We start from the raw sequence: 20,955 nt of genomic DNA on the forward strand, positions 1-20,955 counted from the left end.
AAGCCGCCAAACCAACATGGACATAACCAGACCGGAGGGCACCCAGCTAAACAAAGAAATCATTTCAAGTTGAAATGGATATCATGGAGATTATCTGATTTGAGTAACATTTTGTCTGTTGAATCTCAAGCTCCTCCGTAGCTACGACATTCTTTTTTAGCACTTTCAAGAAGTAATTGGAAATTTCATCATCAAAGCACATCTTTCATAAAGTACATCACACAGTTTGACATCAAAAATTGTTTCTTTGTTCCCTTTATGATTACAGAGGAGAGACTATTTAAAGAACAATGGTTGGGCAAAAGTAAAGAAATGAAAAAAGGGTAACAAAGTGGGGCAGTAGATTCTGCGCTACTCAAACCCGCAACACATTTGACTGAAACTACAGGCTAACCTCATCTGCCCACACACCCACAGGATAAAGTACATCAATACAATCCCAAGTTAATAAACCAGAAAGTCTCTATGCTGTTTGTTCAGAGAAGCTCAAACACAGCTGAAATATTAACTCTACCAACAGAGGCTGTGAAATTACAATAAATACTACAGTAAGTATGTGTAATTGGGCCAAATTTTCCTCTAAACCATAAAGGATTGAGGTCCTAATGGTTGTAGTTGCCTTTTATCATGATTATGTAGTCAACAAAACTGCTTCAAGTATGCTGCTGAAAGTGATGAGATGAGGGGAAAAAAACTAAAATGATCAGTAAACCACAGGAGTAGCTGTGCTTCAGGCTCATAACAAGTACTTCACTCTAAAGTGATTTTAGAGAAAAGCAACTTTCTGTAAAGATGCATTTACAACTGCAACTAACAATTACTGTTTATAATTATTTACATTTTTCAACTACTGGCTATTCAATGTCAAACTCAAACAAGATAGTCCAAAACAACATATGAATCAAAATGAACATGTATTCATACTAAAGTTACATATACTGAACAAATGTGGCCACAAAAGATTTAGAAGTACATTTTTCTCAATTTATGATTTATACAGTAAATCATTTCCACTAATCAGACCCCAAATATCGTATCCAGTGATTCATACGTTGTTTTTTTCTGTCTTTATGTGAATGAAAATGTACAAATTTGCCCGTTTTCAAAATAGGTACATTTCAAAATATCACTGTCCTGGTCACAAATCAAAGTTTGAAGGGAATAACAGCAATTTTCTATACTTGGTGGGCGTCAGCAGTTAGGAAATCACACTTGCTACACATGAACAAAAAAACAAGTAAAAACTGGTAGCACAGAGATGTAAAACAGCACTGGTTGAGGTTTCCTGACTACAGCAACACTATGGATTCATATTGAGAATGAATGTAGAAAAACAACAAATTGACTCAATAAAGTCTTGCTGAAGTAGAAAACTGAGAAAAAAGTAGCATCCATGTCATCAGAAGTGAACAGATGCTCCTTTTCTTTTTTTCTTGCTTTGTTAAGGAAAACTTTTTAAAGGCTTGTCCTGTTTTATTAATGCCATGCAGAGCATCTCTGATCTTCATCTTATTGCAATGTTACGCAAGGGAGGATTTGTATTCAAGACTGGTGTTTAACATCGTATTAAAAAGCTACAAAAAAACATATCAGATATTAAAGAATCAGTGTGTAGGATTTAGTGGCATGTAGTGGTAAGGTTGCAGACTACCCCTCCCCATCATTGTCCCCTTCTAAGAGTTTAGGAGAACCTAGATTGGCCATGGAACTCGTGAAATACACGAAAGGCCCTCTCTAGAGCCAGTGTTTGGTTTGTTCATTCTGGGCTGCTGTAGAAACATGACGGTGGCCTCTGTGGAAGAAGACTCACTCTCTTATTCTAAAGTAACAGTTCTTATTTTCAGGTGAGCTAAAAGATTCCATTTCTGCCCAGTCTGTTCTGATGATGCCACAAAATCCTACACACTGCACCTTTAAGAGGCTACATAGAAACATATCAAACATTAAGAGGCTATGAACAAACATGTCAGAAATACTGTACATGCTCAAAGATGACAAGTCATTGCATCAGGCAGCACTAAACATGGCTGACATTTATTTTCACTCTTTTATTTGACTGGAAGGTAAAAACAGCTTCATTTATATTGGAGAATCTTCCACGAATGCCTAAATAACCCCCCTCTTTCTTTCAAATTAGCAAAGCAAAGCCTTAAAAAAAATCTCAGACACAAAATTTGGAAGTATTTAACTAAATTATTTGAATTCAAAAAGCTCTCAATCCTGTCCTGAGCTCCATTTCTGTCCTGCCCATGTAACTGAAAGTCTCAACATTTACTGACATGATGTATTGAAGGAGGATATTGAATTCCATGCACACCCACACAGGTGTTATGAGTTATTCTGACTGATTAAACCTCTGCTCGGGTTGAGGTTGGGCGAGGCTGTGGTGGGTATTTGGTGCAGTCACCAAACTCTATGAGAGTAAAGGAGGATGTCAATCAGGCTGTGTTCACACCCACACAGTCCTGAGAAGAGGCCTAATCAGTCAAAGTAAGTGCACTTGTGTGGGTCGACCATGGCTGTGCACAGCAGGCTTTTAAAAACTGATGTTTTGCTTTCTTTTATATACAGCAACACCTTCAGAGTTTTGTTAAGATGGCATATTCACCAAAGCTAGATTTTAAAATAAGTGAAAACAACATCTGTATGATGTAAAACCAATACCTAAACAAAACTGCTTCATGCTACTGGAGCAAACTACAGTTGCAATATTTTCCCAACCTAGTTCTATAAATCTTCAACACAATCATAAATTCCCTGATTACTACTGACATTTGTTAGGATGTATGACTGCTTGCCTCTGTGTGTTGCAGTGTAATTCAGAAATGCTGCTTCACAGAAAATGAGTTGTGACTGATGTTTAAGGTGATTGATGCTGTTAAGCGAAATGGTCCGTTTTTAATTGACTGGGCTTCTCCTGGGGTTTTTTGTATCTGCTTGTCAACAAACTGGCACTGTACCTCTTGATCATGAAAGCTAAACCTATAATGACAGTGACAGCAAGTTAGAAACCATGTTTGTTATTGTTCTGTTCACTTTGGATTGAGTGGTTAAGGGGAGACATTAACGATTTGCAAGTGTAAATGCAGTAAAGGAGACAGAAATACTGCGATGGACACGAGAGATTTTGAGTCCTTGTATGTAGTCCATACTGATTGAAAAAAATCAATCAAATCTTTTCAATCACATCTGTGCAGCTGAGTGTGAAAACTGAGAGGGCAGAGTTGAAAGATGTGTACTGAAAAATGTGAATAAGATGTTTTGCTGGTTTTACCTAGTTATTCCAACAAATACAGAAATTAAAGGCAAAGCACACTTAAATGCCACTAAATTTTACAGTTAAACATATACACTGTGTGATTTTAAGCTATCCCAGGCAATAGACAACCAATGTAGAAGAAACACAGTGATATTTTTGGTTGTGGCTCCAAAACACTGGTTCTACATCACGCTGTGAGAGAGCTTAAAAGATGGCCTTTATCACGGTCTTGTGATCAAAGATAGCCTGCGACAAAATTCTGACAGTGTCAAAAATGTAGTATAACCATCTCACAATGTGACTGCTCCTGCAACCCATGTCTACTAACCAGCCAATAGGAATGCAGCATGATCAACGTGACTTTGGTGCTAAACGTACTGATGGAGGTAAAACGAGTTAAATGAAATGTTTGGGATCTCAGCAAAGAAGAAAATCTTGTTGATATAAACCTTGTTTGTATGATGTGTCCTCTAGCTGTTATCATGACTGCACCAAGGGCGCTGCTTAGCCTCATTGTTTACCATTATAGCGGTGCAGATCGATGACACACGCTGATGACGTCTTCTTGTGTACTGACTTGTGTCGTCGCACAATGTGGCTTGCAACAAATGTATCCGTCAACGTTCTGATGTGGGTAATCAATAAATATTAATCAGAAATATCACAAACTGTAAAGGATGTATGAGAGCAGTGTGATAATGTACTAAAGATTATGATGAAACTCACTTGAATAACTTCTACTTTTCTAAATACATTGCATCAAAGTTTCTATGTTGACCTCACTTAATTCTAGCATATAGCTCTGCCTAACTTTTAAGTGAGCGGAGGCTTAATTAGGCAGGATAATTTCATCAGCTCTCATAAGTTGTTGCTTCACACCAAAAACTTGCTCTTATTTAACTTGCAGGGTGAGAGAATGGACAGAAACACTTACAGATGAAGCCATTTCAAAGTTCCCGTGTTTCCTTGATGGCTCCTTGACTGGTCCTTGACCGGTCCTTGGCTGGCCGATAATGGAAGCAGGGGGGAAATGCGATCCCCCCGCGATGACGTGGTCAATGAGGCCCCGACTGGGAACGCCCCTATGCTGCCCGAGTGAAAACCAGCTGCAATGCCTCATTTATCCACGGGGAGGAGCAGTGTGTTTAGACCCACTGCTCATAGGAAAGACTAGGCTGTCCAACTATTAAAAAAAATAACCGGATTCATCACCTTACAACCCTGTGATTAAACCTGCAATACTAGGCTAAATATTATATACACTAATATTACTTGTTTTACTTCTATTCTTCTGTATACAGTAGCCGAATGAAGCATACAATATAGTTAATCCATTAGAAAGATGCAATTGAAGCTGCTGTACATCTGACAGTACACCGTCCGTCACAGGAAACACTCGCAAACACTTAATAATTCCTCTGACTGATCACTGATCACTGTCACTGTCAAACCAAGAAATAGCCCATGAGACAAACCCACTCTAGTGATTTAAAACAGGACGCGCTATTTAATACGTAGTGTTAATATTATATGGGTTCCCAATCCGACCATTTTTTGTGTCTTATTTTATCATTATTAAGGCAAAATAACTCAATTTATGTCCATCAACATTATAATGAATAGTCTATAGGCTTAATATGAGTTTACATCCAGCGTGCTGCGTGGACTTCATTACATCTGCTGCACCGCTGTTACCACAATTATGAAATGCTAAGTTTCTACAGTCTGTGACTGTGACCCTCATAAAAATAATATTTTACAAATCTGCATTATATAAACTAACGAAATTCGTTAAAGCAAGTCATTTGGCGACTTCTAAGTCATTCAGTTAAACTAAGTCTGTTCTATAGCTGCTCCGCTGGAGAGGCTGCGAGCATGAATGAAATCAGTGCGTCTTTTTTACACAAGTATCTGTAGCAGGCTACTGCATGACTCAGCCATGACTCAGAAGAATATGCGTGTACTTTTTAATCATAGTGCGCTGTGTTAATTGATCGGCTGTGTTGTGTGTTACCGGCGCAGCACGCGTTATGTGCGCCTTTTGCGCAACGCATGTGTCGGAGGCAATTGTGCTTGAGTACACTTGGGTTTTGAGGTAATGTGAGTGCGGGCCAGCGGGGGACGGGGGGCATTTGCTTTGAAAGACAATGGGACAGCACTGTAACCATCCCCCTCAACCCATCACCTTCGTGCTGGACACCTCCCCCACTGAAAATCAAGATTGAGACACTGTTTGTGCCCCGACTATATCCAGCACATATCCTACTGTATGTGTGGTTGAGTTTTCAGTTTTACATCTTTTCTAAGTGAGTGAGGGGTGTAGTTGTAGATGTGTGTAGTGCCCCCACTCTGTCCAGCACGTATGTGTGGTTGAGTTTTCAATTTTACACCAATACTTAATTAACTAGTTAGTTACTGTAATAATAATAACGAATCTGAATTTAAACTCAATTTGTCTGACTTATATTTATCTTTTTCATATAATTAATGCTCATTCAACTCTGTCTGGTCCATATCTGTCGCGGCATCTGAGCGCTCTTTCTCAGCCTTGCGCAGGCTGAAAACCTGGCTGCGCAGCACCATGACGCAGGAGAGATTTGACTATTCTCACTAAGCTCACAGTGACCCCTCTCAGAAAATAGTTCCGACGTCCATCAACACTATTCTGATTCTGAATCTCTGTGCGTGATTTGTGTGACCATGGAACCAAATGGCCCATTAAGCCCAAACAAAAGGTTGAGCAATGATAATGCTAATAAGGTGGCTGGGCTTACCTGGCTTAACGCATGCACTGAATAGACCGGGGTTGGCTGGCACATATGTGCTGTATAAAATCAAATACAGTCCTGTGGTCCGTTTTCGTCATTTCGTATTATTTATCTGAGCCTAAAATTAAAATATGAAAAGGCTTTTTTTTCGTTTTTTGTGTTAGATTCAAAACAAATAACAAAATAATCAGGAGTCAGTAGGTTATTTAATTTTTTGATTTGATTCGATGAATCTGGATGACCTGACAGTAACAATTCCTAAAACATCAGAATGTGGGCTAGTTTGTGACAGAAGCGCCATCTTCTGGTCAAACCCTGTATTACAATGAATAGGTGGGTTTACAGAAAAAGATAGACACGCCCAGGAGAAGGAGGGGGTCTCTCCAGCTGCTGGAACTCAGCTGGAACTTGGCTGGAACTTGGCTGGGAGTCAGCTGCCATTCAGCTGGCATTCAGCTTGGAGGGGAACTTTGAAGTGGCTACTACTGTATAATAAAGGACTAGTTGGGTGCATCTAGAATCACTTATTTGCAATCAGGGCAGTTTGTAACTTGCTGTGCCTGACAACATTCTCCAGAGCGTAGCAGAAGACAGTCCAACCATGACGGCTAATTTAAAACCTTGAGTGGTGGAACTTTTGAATTGATTCTAATTAAATAATGGCTGGACTAAATTTATGCAACCGATACTTGAATTTGTATTCATTTTTCTATATAATGATCAATCCAGTTCTTATCAACGCAATATGTTTCAAACACAGCCTAAAAACTCTGTCCGAACACACAGTAAATCACGGCCGCGTGTCATCTTGCCTTTTTTCAGAGGAATGCCTTTAATAAGGGCTTTTTTTCCTCTGCACTTAATCCAGGGTTAAAAGTCTAAGCCATAAACTAAGAAAGCTTTCACACTGGCATCATCCTGACATTTTCCAAAGTGGAATATCCCTGACTGGTCCTGACCCAGAGCACAATCAGCACCAAGTTTCCGGGTTGCCCACTGAAAAATCAACTAAACATGGGGCTAAAGCAAACGTGGCGTAGTCACATATCATCGAACCAAAAGCTGGTAAAAGAGCATTGTGAAGCTGAGGATAACCCTGGGTTAACAATGTGTGTGTGAAAAGGGGCTCAGTTATCCCAGTGTCAGTTGGCTAGGAATATACAAAAATGTAGCTACCTCATTGAAGGAGATCTTGTTGTTTTTCATCTTCTGGGGTGGGCTCTTCCATGTTTTCCCAAAGAAGTGCTGGTGATTTCTGTCAAACAGGGTCACTCGCAGCTGGCACATCAGATCTTGTTCCAAATCTGACACCTCCTGTGAGTGAAAAGGGAAGACACCCAAATTAGGAAAGTCAAAATTAACCCTGAAACATTTGGGTATAACAAAAAAAAAAGTACAAACTTAATCTTCCAAAGTGATATTATCCAACCTCTCAGCAAACCCCAATGACTGACTTTCACTCAATGTATACAAGATGCAAGAAATGTGGATGACTAATTAACATTTATTCCACTACAAATATAAACTGAAAGTGTGTTTTATTTACACCCCACTTCAACTAATGGAATCAATAGCTGCGGGACAATTAAGCATTATAAGCAATTACTTCTTTGCACTATTTGCATCATGTTTAAAGTCCACAGAAACAGTTTCACCTGTATATAGTCATTACTTGAGTATATCTCTTAAGGTTGTTGTTATTCTGTGTAAGTACATTGGGAGCTACAAAACTGTCAAGTGCCTTGTGTGTGTATATATGTCCAACCAAGATGATGAAGATTAACTGCAGTGGGGTTTGGTGGATTATCTCTCAGGACCCATAACATGCTTACATGGGTCTATTGTTCTGGTGATTCTATGTTTTGTGCAAGATCTTGTTGAGTTATTTTATACAATTTCTTTTATACAGTCTATGGATGAGTTGCACTGTGACGAACAGGGGCGAGATACACTGTAGGCCTTTATAACATCTAACAAGTCATATTAATATTTATGTAATGACAGCCTAAAGTCAGTAGTGTCTACTCCACAAACATTAGAAACTACACAAACTTTATAGGCCTTAACCACAACCGCATCTCTGCTCCTACATCTCTACCAAGCTAGCGTGAGCTGCGGGCAGTCACCTCCGGCCGTGGAGCTGTGGTGAGCCGGCTAAGGCTGAGCTGGAAGCCCTGGGACCGGTTGGAGTGTCTATCCGCGGCCAGGCGGACTGTCTGGCTGTGCGGGGGAACCAACCGGCTGCTCTCGAACACTTCTCTCCAGCCGTCCGCCATGGTGGAAATGTCCTCTGTTTTTACCATATTATTGAGTTTATATAAAACTCAGCGTGACATTGTAGAAAAGCCAGAAATGTACCACACAAACCGAGTTGTTACTGTGAATATTATCTCTTCTCTTCTCAGATTTTCAAACCTGTGGCCGCCATATTGTGATAGGATTCTACCACCTCGTGCACAGGGGTTGACAAAAGAAATCAGTTCTTTCATCGGGAGTTTTCATGAGTAAATAACTAATACTTGTAGTAAGAATTAAAAATATAAAATACGTTGTTAATGCAGGGAGCGTATTATGCTAGAGCAGTACCTGTAAATAAAATTTCACCATCGTGATATTTCATCGTTTCACCCTTCATTTGGTATCTTCCATTGTGCTGCATCAGTTGCTATGGTAATGTTCACGTTGCCATGCAGAACTTCCCTTAACCAGAGCCGTCTAACTTGACAGCCTGTGTAGACACAAGAGCAATTCATTTCAATATTTCCTTTCAAGTCTTCTGCAATCCTTCTGCAACATTTTTATTATCTTCAGTTCTGTTTTTGTTGTAGTTTGTTTATTTTGTCATATATATTTATTATTTTATCCCTTTGCTCTGTGCTTCTTATGTTGATATGTGTCCTTTATTTGTTCCACTTTGTTTTGTGTGATGGTGTTTGATATTATGATATTATTATATTTTCTATTTCACTACCATACTGTGTGTATATATATACCATAATGCTAATCATTGTAAACATGCATATATATTTTTAAAACTCATCTATAATGATTATTATAATCATAATAAGTAGATTACATTAATAATGTAGTTACACTAACAATCTGTGGTATCAAGAAATGTCAAAACTGCTCATTTAATTTAAACATTTAAATGGCCCATAAAGTTAAAAAAAAAAAAAAAAAAGGGGGGGGGGGGTCTGGGGATCATTTTATAGTAAGGTATGAGACCATTTTCTCGGATTGGCTGTTAAAGTTTAAAGTGCATATTCAGACCTTAACTGTCCCATTTTCCTTGATGGCCCACTTTATCTGACTTCATTGTGTCTGGGCGGATGGATGAATCTCTGGCTGTGCAAAATGGTCGACCTGCAAATGAGACAATTTCCCAAAAAATGTCTGATTCAGCAGATCCAAAATGGGATAATGCTTCCATGATTGTAATGCTGTGCATGCTCCAAAAAAAAGACATTACAGGTGATTCAGGAGAAGCCATTCATATAGTCAAGAGGTTAGGTATAAAAGGTTAAAGGTAGTACGAAGGGCACAACCTTTGTACTTTAGGTAAGGGGTGTTGTACACAATGGGTTCCTTTGTCTTGGCTGCATTGCAGTTCAATGACGACAGGACTGCAAAGTTACAGAGCCCCTCAGAATCACACTGTAGGCTTTCTAGCCTGTGAGAACAAGATTTTTCTCTGTGGGTAGAGGATATAATATCACATTTATACTGTGGAACAAGATATTAAGCTCTATGCTACAACATTACTCAAACAAATCTTACTTGAACACCCACAGCTGTCATCCACTCCTCCCATTTCAGAGGGAAATATTACAGATTTTACTCCACTACATTTATATGTCAACTCACTAGAGCACCTCATTAGGAATATTTTTGCAATTTAATCCAATCCAATGCAACGTGTCTACCATAAATTCTACTTCTACAAAGCTTATAGATGTTAAGTGTTTGTTGACAGTCATAAAGCATGCATGCATACATTGAAAAATATTACTAATATTCTTCCCCTCACATGTTAATAAAGTGGAAAAAATGTTAGAAACACTCAATGATGCACTCAATATAATACCCTCCAGTACACCATCACCACTACTATGACCTCAATAATGAACATGAAGTAGAAATATCACCTTTCTGAAAGTGTTGACAAAAACTGACAATGTATAAGCCTCAGAAAAATAGAGTTTATAGCCCTGCTGCTGTATTGACTGCAAAATGGAACAGGTGTTTCTAATTAAGTGCTCAGTGAGTATAAATAGCAGATACTTTGCGTGCTATATTGAACATACAAAAGCTATTATCACCTACGATTTTACACCCAGCAGTTGGTACAGTGTCAGCTTTAAATTGCCCAGCTACAAGATTACAGTGCTGCTTACGCATGCTGCTTACGCATGAAGAAGAAGTAATATAAAATTACTTTTTGAATGGAGGACTTCCTACAACTTTTTTTTTTTTTTTTTTTTTACTTATATCTCAATTTTCCATTCATCACTCTTCAAATAGAAACCATACCATGTTTATCTATTCTTCTGGGGGAGATACAGTAGCAGAGGATCACCAGTAGAGGGCAGCAGTACATTACAGCTGCGTGTAAACAGCGTCAACAGGAAGAAGAAGGAAGCGGTAGGTACAAACTGAAATACTGCGATGTTTAAACTCTTGGGGAAAAGTAAACCCGTGAAAATTAGAAGCTGTTATGAAAACAAAAAGTACGGAGTTGCAGCAAAAGATGTGAAGGAATTGCTCAAAAAAGGCTGTAAAATATTACAGGTGGGTCTTCGTGTGTTTTCTTGTAGTTTGTGTCATCTCTGGTAAAAGTTACAGTCGGTTCCGCTTTCTCTTTGAGTTTATGGTTTCAAACAGGAAGGTCAACTTTCTAACTAAATAAAGTAAAGGAGTATAGCCTCCATTTATGTCATTACAGCCAGTGGTGACTTTAGCAGATGCACTAGTGACTTGTTGAAGGGTAGTTTATCGCTGTGAACATATCAGGTTCGGAGACAGCTAAGTTTATCCATGTGATGGTCCTGATATGTGGGTCATATTCACTGAGTCATATTCCCATTATGTCCAGACAGGCTGACATGTTTCTGACATAGTTATCTGCATTTAAGATAAAACTAAACACACAGGATTGACATTTATCAATACACAGACAAGCCAGAGGGACAGCCCCCCCCCAACATGGCCAAATCTTATAATGTAAACACACTACGGCCCGACCGATTATGGGGTTTTGGGGCGGATGCCGATATCGATATTTCGTAGTAATAGAGTAAAATAATGCTGATATTACATAGAAAACATACATAACTGTACATTTTTTGCAATGATACCTCAATGTGGTTATCAAACACTTTTGACAAAGCTATGGAGACATGATACTTTATAGTTGAACAATAAAATGTCTGCACATAACAGTAAACGGTAAACCTCACTGGGAATTTGATAATTATAAATGACTATAAATAAAAAACACAAAGAACAAAAAAAAACATGTTTGTGTAAACTTGAATGAAGAATAGGGGCCATATACACATAAAATGCTGCTTATTTAACTTTCTTATATATAGAGAGAAAAAAAAGAAAAAAACACTATGACCTCAATACACACACACACACACACACACATACGTCAGACAACACCGATATCAATGTATTTTTGATAGGCTAATATCGGCTGACCCCATATATCGGTCAGGCTTCAATACATACAAAATAATGCATATACATAAATATATATACAGTAGGATCCAAAAGTCTGAGATCACTTTCCCATTTGGGGAGATTGTACTATTCATGTGTGTGTTACAGCAAAAATAATTTAAAAAATATTGTTCCTTTATGACCAACTGTGTGTCAGCCATAACAGTTCATCTTCATTCAAAGGAAACTGCCTACCCGGCCTCCAGCACACGGTTAAAACAACTCACTCTACCAGAAAGAAAAGGAAGGGCTGGAGAAAAAAAATTTCCTCTGAGGCCACAATTGTTGTACAGTGAGTTTGTTCAACATGTAGTGGAGGGAAACACGAGATAAATACTGTATAACCATTAAATGTGAACAGACCGTGTCACAGATAGCTCCGTGATGTAAGGCAACATTTCATCAGATATCACTGTACTCTGTCATCATAACTCCTGTGTCTCCAGAGTGTCTGCACATTCTGTTTAAATCATAAAACATCTGTCATGAAAGCACAAGTGACATCAGCCTGAGTCCTTCTGTATCTCTGGGATGGCTTGTATTACACTAACTTCTTTTGTTCATAGGTAGCTATCAAAGTATTCACAGTAGTCATAGTATAAAGCAATAAAAAGAGATAGTGGGCATTCCCTTAGAGCACTGGGAGACTTGGAAAATATACTGTATTTTTTTCTGAAATAGCTCCAGACTCATGATGCTTTCACCCACACATTCATTCAAATCATGCTATCCCAATTAATAGGCGGAGAAAAAAAGATCACATCATAATTTGGGTGCCCATTTCACTTGAATTTCAATAACACATGCCATTATTATTATTATTATTATTATTATTATTATTATTATTATATGATATTATGTCCTTTTCATTTTCAGCTGCCACTCTCTGGTGCACAAGTTTGTTTGTATTCGGACGGGACGACGGTGACGGAGGAATTCTTCACCACTCTGACTGACCACACTGAGCTTGTTCTTCTCTCCAGAGGGCAGACATGGGGTGGAGGTAGGTGGAGTGGTCTGCAATATCAAATCAAGTCAAATGCTCCAGCTATAATTTTACTACAGGTTTAGAGCCAGGATGGCAGGTCAAACCGTTATAACCTGTGTGCTTCTGATAACATCAGTTGTGTGCGACATCGGTCAGTTACTGAGCCCGGACGAGCACTCCAGTGGCCTCATCATTGAAGCAGCGAGGGGGCTCCTGTCTGACGAGTCGTCTCCTAAGAGGCGGAAAATATTGGCTGACCTGCTCCAAAACCTGGAGGACAGATCAGAGCTGGAGAGCAGAAACGAGGATGAAGACTGGTTCAAAGGTACTGAACCACATGTTTATGTATGCATCATGACTGTTCTATCTACAGCATGTGTGCATAACATTTTCTAAAAAACAGGAGTCGTGAATCGGACTCACAAAATGTTCTGTCTATTGTAACATTGATTGTAATATGACTTATATTGTACAATTTCTAAGTCAGCATTGCAACTAACGTTTACAACTTCACTGGATGTGAATCTAAACTCATCTGTAGTTAAGTTTGTTGTTAAATGTGCTTTCATTTCAGGTATTGATGGTCGATTCAAGACAAAGTCTGCCTACATGAAGTTCAACTGTGAAAGTAGGATACGAGGCTACATGAAGGAGGTGAGCCTGATCATACTCAGCAGCTTTAATGTCTACAAATGAATCCTCCTCAATCAGGCATCAGGTGTAATGTGGAAGTCTGATTTTCTATCTCCATTCCTAGGTAGATGCTGCCACCAAGCTCGTACAGACAGCTAAAGTCAAGGCAGAGTTTTTGAAAACATCAAAGTGCCTGGTGGAGATGCTGAAGTCAGTCAAGTACAACGGCTGCTACTTTGACAGGACTGAAAAAGAGCCACATCGCCTCTGTACTCAGGAAGGATGGTTTACCTGCCAGGTATTCTGAGGATCAAAGTATATACTGAGGCGCTGATGGATCTATCAGGGCTGGATGAATGACAAAAACAAATTCAGACTTACATGACTTTTGAGATCTGAGATAAAAAACCTTTAAACTGCCACAGGGTCTGGCTGCCACGCTCATCTGCTCCACTCATGGATCTCAAAAAACAGTCTGGGAAGAAAAGTGTTTGTAGTGTGAGCAGCAATTCAGACAATTTGAAAGTTGTGTAAACAGCACTGGGCTAGAATCACCCCCAGCTAGACAACATATATCTAATATTCCCTGGTGACAGCATGGGATTGATCAAAATGAAAAATTTGGCAAATTTACACATTAAAAAATGAGCTGGACCTGCTTTTGACTCTCTCCTGTGTTGCCTCCTCAGGGATCATTTGATGTAAATATGTGCCAGTCGCTCCACTCCATCAACCCGTACGGCAGCCGAGAGAGCCGGATCATCTTCAGCACGTGGAATCTAGACCACAGGTTGGACCACTTTAGCTTAGTCATAATGTCAAGAAGAGGAGTAAGCCAAGTCAGACTACATCCTATGAAGCTATGGCTGATATGTTAAAAAAAAACATTCCCAATTTCTTTTTTGAAGCTTTTTGAACACATCTCCACTTGCGCTCACGTAGTCACATCAGAATGAGAAATAGTTTATTAATCATGAGGGAAATTTATGTTAAAAGTTGAGGTATTGATAACTGGGTTTCTTCCATACATTTCACTGTAAATGTAAGAATACATGAGTATATGTAATATTGTAATGACATCTCTCTTCATGCACAGCTCAAAGTTGATTTCTTAGTGTTTAGAATCCACTTCAGTATATGTTTACGTACCCTAATCAGTATCATAATGATTATCATAGCAACCCTGATGATAAATGTTTTCCCAATTACAGAATTCATGCCTCTTCACATTAAGCTATCATTTCTTCATTTTGTCTACAGGATTGAAAAGAAGAGGACGATCATTCCTGCTCTGCTGGAAGCTCTACAGAATCACAAGAGTACCAACATCGACCTGAACTACTTCTACCGCCTGCTGTTCACGAGGGAGAACCTGAAGCTGGTGCACATCGTGTGCCACAAGAAAGGAGCTCACAACCTGCTGTGTGACACCAAGAAGATCTTCAAACAATCCAGAAACACTGGAAAGGGAAAACAGAAGGCCGGAGGGAAGAAGAAGCGCTTAGTATGAATATTAAGCGCTCTTAGGGAAAAGTGTGTTTGAACTGTGACAACATATTGTAAATTGTCAATGTAATTTTTTATCTTATGTAATTTTTTTAACTATTATGATATACTTCTTTCTGAACCTTTGTACACTGGTTAGGCTTTGCAGACTTGAATTACACTTAAACAGCCTTGAAGAAAAAAGAGCAAGATGTTGAAATCATGAAAAACATTTATTTGTTCTTTGCATTGGCACGGTGATGATGTAAAATGCATTAATCGATTACAATGATGGCTTAACCCTTACATCCTGTTTGGGTCCAATTTGACCCATTTTGATATTTGAAAGCAATGAAAACATCCTAATTGACATTCTTTAAGCCTGAATTTATTTATTTTATTTTTTGGTGCAGCTGGGCCAGTTATTATTGATGGTTTAAATGGTTAGAATGAAACCTGCCATTAAAATGTTGTTGCATCCTTCACTTTCAATAAATGTATAATATATGAAATATGGCTGTCAACATGTGAATGTACTTTTTCAATGAATGAATGACCATATCTATGGATGCAAAAATAGATTTGTTAAAAATTTGGTATAGGGACTAATTACAAAGGGAATATTCAAAAATGAGCGGCTCCATACAGTGAAGGGTCATAATATGAACAGTATGTAAGGGTTAAACTGACAAGGCATTCATTCAGTCAGTAAATTGCATAGGAGAGTATGAAAAGTGTTAAATAAGGCATGATTTTAAAAAGACAGTAAAAATATATATTACATTTGATTGGATGGTCACAACAATCAGCTATATACAAAAACACTACGATGCATGTTATTAATGCTAGTGCAATTGATGTTAACCTCAAAATCAGATGACTGGATTAGAAGCTGAGCGCAAGTTATCCCAAATTTACACAAAAACCTCAATATTTATACAGTTTTTATATGTAACTGTCACATTTGACAAAGTGAGCTGCACTGATATATATATATTTATATGTGTGTGTGTGTGTATGTATACTATATATACAGACAGAGGTGTTGTATGTTAACAAGCTGCCAAAATGATGACAAAACTTGGAACTGAGCACATAAAGATGAATATTAGACACTTGGTGAATAATGGAACAAAACCTGTTGACGTGACAATCATCAACAATGACATTCAGATATTAAAAGCTCTCATTTTTAAAACTGCTCTTTGGTGCAAGTATCTACATTTATACCTTCTGAAACATAACTATGCTGCTTTAGCATTTTTCTTTTTAAATGGTGTAGATCTGAGGGGAGAATCAGCTGTTTTCAACTTTGTTGCTTAAATGCAGCGTTGTGTTTGGCATCTCTCAAGGCTAATCTCAAACTGCAAACTTGGCACTTCGATTCAGAAGTGATAAATGAAGTAGACTAGTTTGTCTAGATAAAGTGCTGTGTCAACACAACCTTACACTTCACACACACACACACCCGCTGGACCAGGGGTGGTGTGAGCATAAATGCTATAATAAATAAAACAAGCACTACTGCACATGTTCCTGACAGGTGGCTGTGTTAACCCCATTACTGTGGCTAGTTTGTTAGGTTTGTTTTTTAAAAATACAAAATCAAATAATATTCCGGTATCAGGCCAAATGTTATGGGTCATGACATTTTAAACTTTATCATTAGGAACCTGCTTTTGAACCCTTGACAAAGTGATGATAAACACTGGCAGTAAACTTGAACAAGTTCTGGGATGCTTTTTTTTGGGGGGGGGGGGGGGGGGGGTTGGCACATGGTGGGCTACTGGTACCAGATTTATAAATGCACCCATATAATGTCTGCTTTACTGTAACCAACTGCTACAGCAAGTTCACATTAGCTTCCATTACTCATATGTCACAGCATATTTCATCACCCGCGACCCTAAGCACCCAAACACCGGGCAGTCTTGTGATTTCAGTTGTCGACATGGGGCTGACTGAAGGCAGTGTCTCAATAGGTAGTTTAATTTGGCCGTTTCCCCCCCCCCCCTAAGTGCTAAAAGGTTTTATGTCCTCCCACAGGCATGACTTTGAGTCCACCACAGTCACAAGTGCAGTTACTATTCGCTAAGTGCCCGCTCTGTCGTCTTGATGCTCGCCGCTGAAGTCCACCTCCTCTTCATCGCTGTCAGCTGGCGCGTAGTAAAATCGCCTCCTGTTCTCCCTGCGGGCTCGTGCAGAAGACACTGAAGATCTTTGAGGAAAGTCCTGCAGGATAAAAGATCATTTTAGTAATTAATTTAACATGACATCATTTTCACTGATTAATGGCAGGCAGTACAACAGAGGCGCAATTATTCTGAGACTCAGGCTAAAAATGGCCGTACAGTACATCTCTCATATTACACAAGACATGCAGGGCAGAGGTTGTGTGTTTAATTACAGTACAGGATTGATCAATCTGATCTGAGTCTAGTCCTGCAGCAGCAGATATTAGTTCATGTGGAATATTTTGGTGCATCCTAAAATGTGTTCAAATGTAAGCTTGATAGTTAATTCTTGACCTTGGAAACATCAGTTGACAAAATAATCTCGAGGTCCGCTTACATGCTTATTCAGGAGCTGCTGACTTCATCGCACAGCTCTCATCAGCAGACTGAATTTGCACAGTTGCCATGGAGCTGGAGATTATCCGTAATGACTAAGAAGTTGAGCTTGACAGCTCATTCTGTGTTCATGGAAATCACTGAAAGTTTAAACATCTGCAGTTCTATGGCAAGTATGCAGGCTCAATCTGCTTATGAAGACGATGTGATACAGCTAAAAGCTCCAGAAAAAGCCAGTCAGTGGATCTTGAGTTGAGATAGCTTTGTAAATAAAAATGTAGATGAATAACTGCTGGTAGAACATAAAACCCATACTGAGAATAGAGATCTTAATAGTCAGCATGTCCTAGAATCACAAGTGGGAACATCATTAATGTTAATGAACTGTAGAGCATTAACTTGACAACTTGTTTTATGTGTCCGGATTCCAATGTTGCAAATTTTCTTCATTTATATGCACAGCATTTAGAAGTTTATTGTTTATTCCGTGTCTCTCAGATCACTCCTAAATTAGTTGTTAGTTTCAAGCAACATACTCAAACTGTTCTGAGATTTGGTGAGGTACACCTTAACGTCTCACCTGCACAACGTCCAAGTTTCCAAAGAACTGCTCCACAGGGAGAATCTGGTTACTGTCATCATCAGGGAAAATGTTTTTGTTTGTTTCTTCATAATCCATGTCCTCAGGCTCCTGCTTGTCCCAGATGCCGTACAACGTGCAATCATCCCAGTCCGGCCCCATCTTCAGCTCGTTCTCTTTACCCTCCTGTCCTCCAAGCAGTGGTGATGCTGTGCATCTCCTCCTGCCAGCAGTCTGTTGGCATTCACAGCTGATGCGGGAGAGTGTCTCCAGAGGACCAGTTGCTTTACTGTAACCACCGACTACTGAACTCTCTGCTGCAGAGTGCTCCTTCTGACCTTTCATACATTTCCTCCTTGTAGAAGAAGCCTGTGACAGAAGTAAAAGAAGCCTGTGACTTTACTTATTTTAGACTTGCACACTTCATCGTTACTAGTAAGGACACAAGACATAGTGAAAGCAGACTAAAGAGCCTAACGTGTCCTGTACAGTTTGTCAGATGTGTTTTGTTTGATAACAAGTTTTGAGATTCCTGTTTGTTAATCATTTGCATTGTTGAAGGTCTTCTGACTCTAAACTTGGTTTCATTGGTATATACTTGCAGTAGATTTAAATATGCAAAGTCTTCCTTACTCCAGAGTAGGTTTTTTGCATTTTCTTCCATTAACATTGTGTTGAGACATTGATTTTATAAACTTAACAACTATAAAATCTTACTTGTAGCTTCTTTAAAATGGCAGTCAGTTCAGGCTACTTAGTAATACAGTTCCTGGCAGGAACCATGGTGTTTCATTTTAAATATTTATAATGGTCTAATTAAAGAAAAAAAAAAAATCAGACCTGAACCTTTCACAGGTTAATTAAAGAAGGGCATTATTTAATTGTGCAGATACTTTCAGTCCAACAGTACAAAGGTAACAAACCTTTCTGGAGTTTTTGGCCTCAGAGTTGCTCTTCCTCTTTCTGGGCTTGTTGAGTTGACCAGGCATCTGCAAAGCAAAGAACAAAATTGAGCTAAAACATTAACTTAAAATTTCAATATTTGTGAGCCCATCACATCTAACGTGTTAAAATAATGCAATTCTTTGTATTATTACATTAGCACTTTACATGTACTGTTTGTACTATCAAGATTTTGCATTCTCAGCCAATATCTTATAACATATCTAACAGCTCTTTTCTCTTAAAATGACCTTACTTATTTCTTTATTGTAACATTGTATTACTATTATTATTATTATTTATGATCACCTGACTCTTGTAGTCGGTGTATTTTCTCTAACTGCAGTTTTTGATTGTTAAACATCACAGCGTCAAAGCAACTTCCTTACTTGTGCAAACCTACTTGGTAACAAACCTTTTTTTTTTTTTTAAATGTGACACATCTCTTCGCTGTGCAGCTATGACTGCGTCAATATGTTGAAAGTAGTTTCCTGAAAAGGGTGCACAGCAGACAGAGAACAGAAAAGCTGGCTCGCTGTAAATCTATGCATACATTTGAAGTGGCTGCCTCACATAATCACTGTCACACTGTTTGAGTTTAGCACGGTGATGATGTGCATAGTTTTAGTCAGCTGTAAGGGGTGAGGCAGGAAACACACAGTTAGGAGTCAAGACCGGAGATACATTTTTGACAATTAATCAAAAGTAGTCCAAATAATCTAGCAATGATTTATTGAAAGATTATAGCAGTCAAAAGTCCTCCTCCATTCAAAAATATGTTTTTCTTCTTCTTCCTACAGTTGAGGTTGCTTTGAGATAACTTCTGCTATGATTTGGTACTGTATAAGCGTCACTGTGCAGACTGATTTATGTTTGTTTTCACAGTCATCTGCTGAAAGTGGAAAGTTCCTCTGAGCTCACTGTAAATCTACTTTTAAGAGGCGGGCTTACCAGCATGATCACAAGGTTAGCAGCCAATCCTGTGTGTGGAAACCTGAAGCCTGCAGTGCATAAACACTGAGAGTGGTCTTTACAGTCAAACTTCATAGATCCTTCATTTTTAATGAGACCAATGTAGAACTCTTTTGAATCATTTTAATAACCTTGTTTCAATTTCTGTGGAAAAAAAACCCACAGCAGACACACATTATGAGTCACAGCTGAGTGATTCACTTGACTTCACAGTCGTGTTAAAACATGTCTGGAGGGGATTTTACAGTCTGAACAGCGCCACTGTAACTGTTACCCCTCCGCCGGCCAAACTCCTCCCAAAAATGTAGCAATTTAACGTCACATTAGTCCTCAGCCGTCAGTCCCGACCTTAAGTCAACCCTGAACTCTAATGTTCAGGGTTGACAAATGTTACTTTCGGAGTCTGTAAGCGGCTCCACGTCGTACTTTTTAGTTAAAATGAGTGAAGTTCACCTTTGAGAAACGCTGACATCTCGCTACAGCTACCAAACTCCAGCATATCAGCTACCAGCTAATAATGCTAACATGATAGCAAGGAGCTACCACTTACCATTTACTACTACTTTAGCTTGTTTTTAGCGCTTACCTTGTGCGTCATTTATCGGTGTGACGGCTGTTATTCAGCTACTATGTCCACCTATCTTGTTCCGTCCGTAGCTATGGCAGTAAACAACTGCGGTGACGGTGGTGTGTATCGTCTCCTCCTCCGCCGCTGTTTGTGTTTCCTGCTGCTGAGGTTCACTGCTAGGTCACCGTGTCTGCTGCGTCACAGAGCGTCACCACCACATCCTAGAACCATGATCATATTACATTTGATCTGTCATTAAAACAAAACAACACAATACACAATTATTAACCAGTGACAATGATTTTAACACTCAAACCATTCATTGATTGATTGACTTTAGAAAGTATTTTGAGTCTATCCAACTTATGAACAATAAGAAATAAGCACATGCAGTTAGTATGCAGAGAGTATGACGGAAATCGGAGTTTATTGCCTGTATTTTTCTGTGTTATTGTCACTTTGA

General features: G+C 38.9%; 3 protein-coding genes across 3 annotated transcripts in view; 1 reads left to right on the forward strand and 2 right to left on the reverse strand.

Annotated features, from left to right (window-relative positions):
• The window catches only part of nphp4 (nephronophthisis 4), a 161,089-nt gene extending 152,783 nt beyond the window's left edge, over positions 1 to 8,306 (reverse strand). Inside the window, exons 1-2 of the mRNA XM_053317118.1 lie at positions 8,154 to 8,306; positions 7,204 to 7,341 (exon numbers count right to left, since the gene is read on the reverse strand). Of these exons, the coding sequence (XP_053173093.1) occupies positions 7,204 to 7,341; positions 8,154 to 8,303 (288 nt within the window). The 5' untranslated portion in view covers positions 8,304 to 8,306. The remainder of the gene's footprint in view (positions 1 to 7,203; positions 7,342 to 8,153) is intronic.
• Positions 8,307 to 10,688: 2,382 nt separating this feature from the next.
• On the forward strand, positions 10,689 to 14,885 carry dffb (DNA fragmentation factor, beta polypeptide (caspase-activated DNase)). Its single transcript, XM_053317121.1, has 7 exons — positions 10,689 to 10,818; positions 12,631 to 12,757; positions 12,879 to 13,067; positions 13,317 to 13,396; positions 13,500 to 13,673; positions 14,065 to 14,165; positions 14,636 to 14,885. The coding sequence occupies exons 1-7, from the start codon at positions 10,696 to 10,698 to the stop codon at positions 14,883 to 14,885; spliced, it is 1,044 nt and encodes a 347-aa protein (XP_053173096.1). The 5' UTR covers positions 10,689 to 10,695.
• Positions 14,886 to 15,080: 195 nt separating this feature from the next.
• c4h1orf174 (chromosome 4 C1orf174 homolog) lies at positions 15,081 to 20,639 on the reverse strand. Its single transcript, XM_053317124.1, has 4 exons — positions 20,511 to 20,639; positions 18,934 to 18,999; positions 18,011 to 18,379; positions 15,081 to 17,092 (listed from the first exon to the last, which is right to left on the reverse strand). The coding sequence occupies exons 1-4, from the start codon at positions 20,520 to 20,522 to the stop codon at positions 16,952 to 16,954; spliced, it is 588 nt and encodes a 195-aa protein (XP_053173099.1). The 5' UTR covers positions 20,523 to 20,639; the 3' UTR covers positions 15,081 to 16,951.
• Between the last annotated feature and the right edge of the window lie 316 nt (positions 20,640 to 20,955).

This window comes from Scomber japonicus, chromosome 4, assembly GCF_027409825.1.
Source record: "Scomber japonicus isolate fScoJap1 chromosome 4, fScoJap1.pri, whole genome shotgun sequence".
Taxonomy (NCBI): Eukaryota; Metazoa; Chordata; class Actinopteri; order Scombriformes; family Scombridae; genus Scomber; species Scomber japonicus.

Excerpts from the sequence above, each read along its gene's own strand:
- dffb (XM_053317121.1), top strand. The coding sequence starts at position 10,696 with ATGTTTAAACTCTTGGGGAAAAGTAAACCCGTGAAAATTAGAAGCTGT. Across the intron at positions 12,758-12,878 it reads AGGGCAGACATGGGGTGGAG|TTGTGTGCGACATCGGTCAG; the intron begins GTAGGTGGAGTG and ends TGATAACATCAG. Across the intron at positions 13,397-13,499 it reads TACGAGGCTACATGAAGGAG|GTAGATGCTGCCACCAAGCT; the intron begins GTGAGCCTGATC and ends CTCCATTCCTAG.
- c4h1orf174 (XM_053317124.1), bottom strand. Across the intron at positions 18,380-18,933 it reads AGGCCAAAAACTCCAGAAAG|GCTTCTTCTACAAGGAGGAA; the intron begins GTTTGTTACCTT and ends CTTCTGTCACAG. Across the intron at positions 17,093-18,010 it reads GAAACTTGGACGTTGTGCAG|GACTTTCCTCAAAGATCTTC; the intron begins GTGAGACGTTAA and ends TTTATCCTGCAG.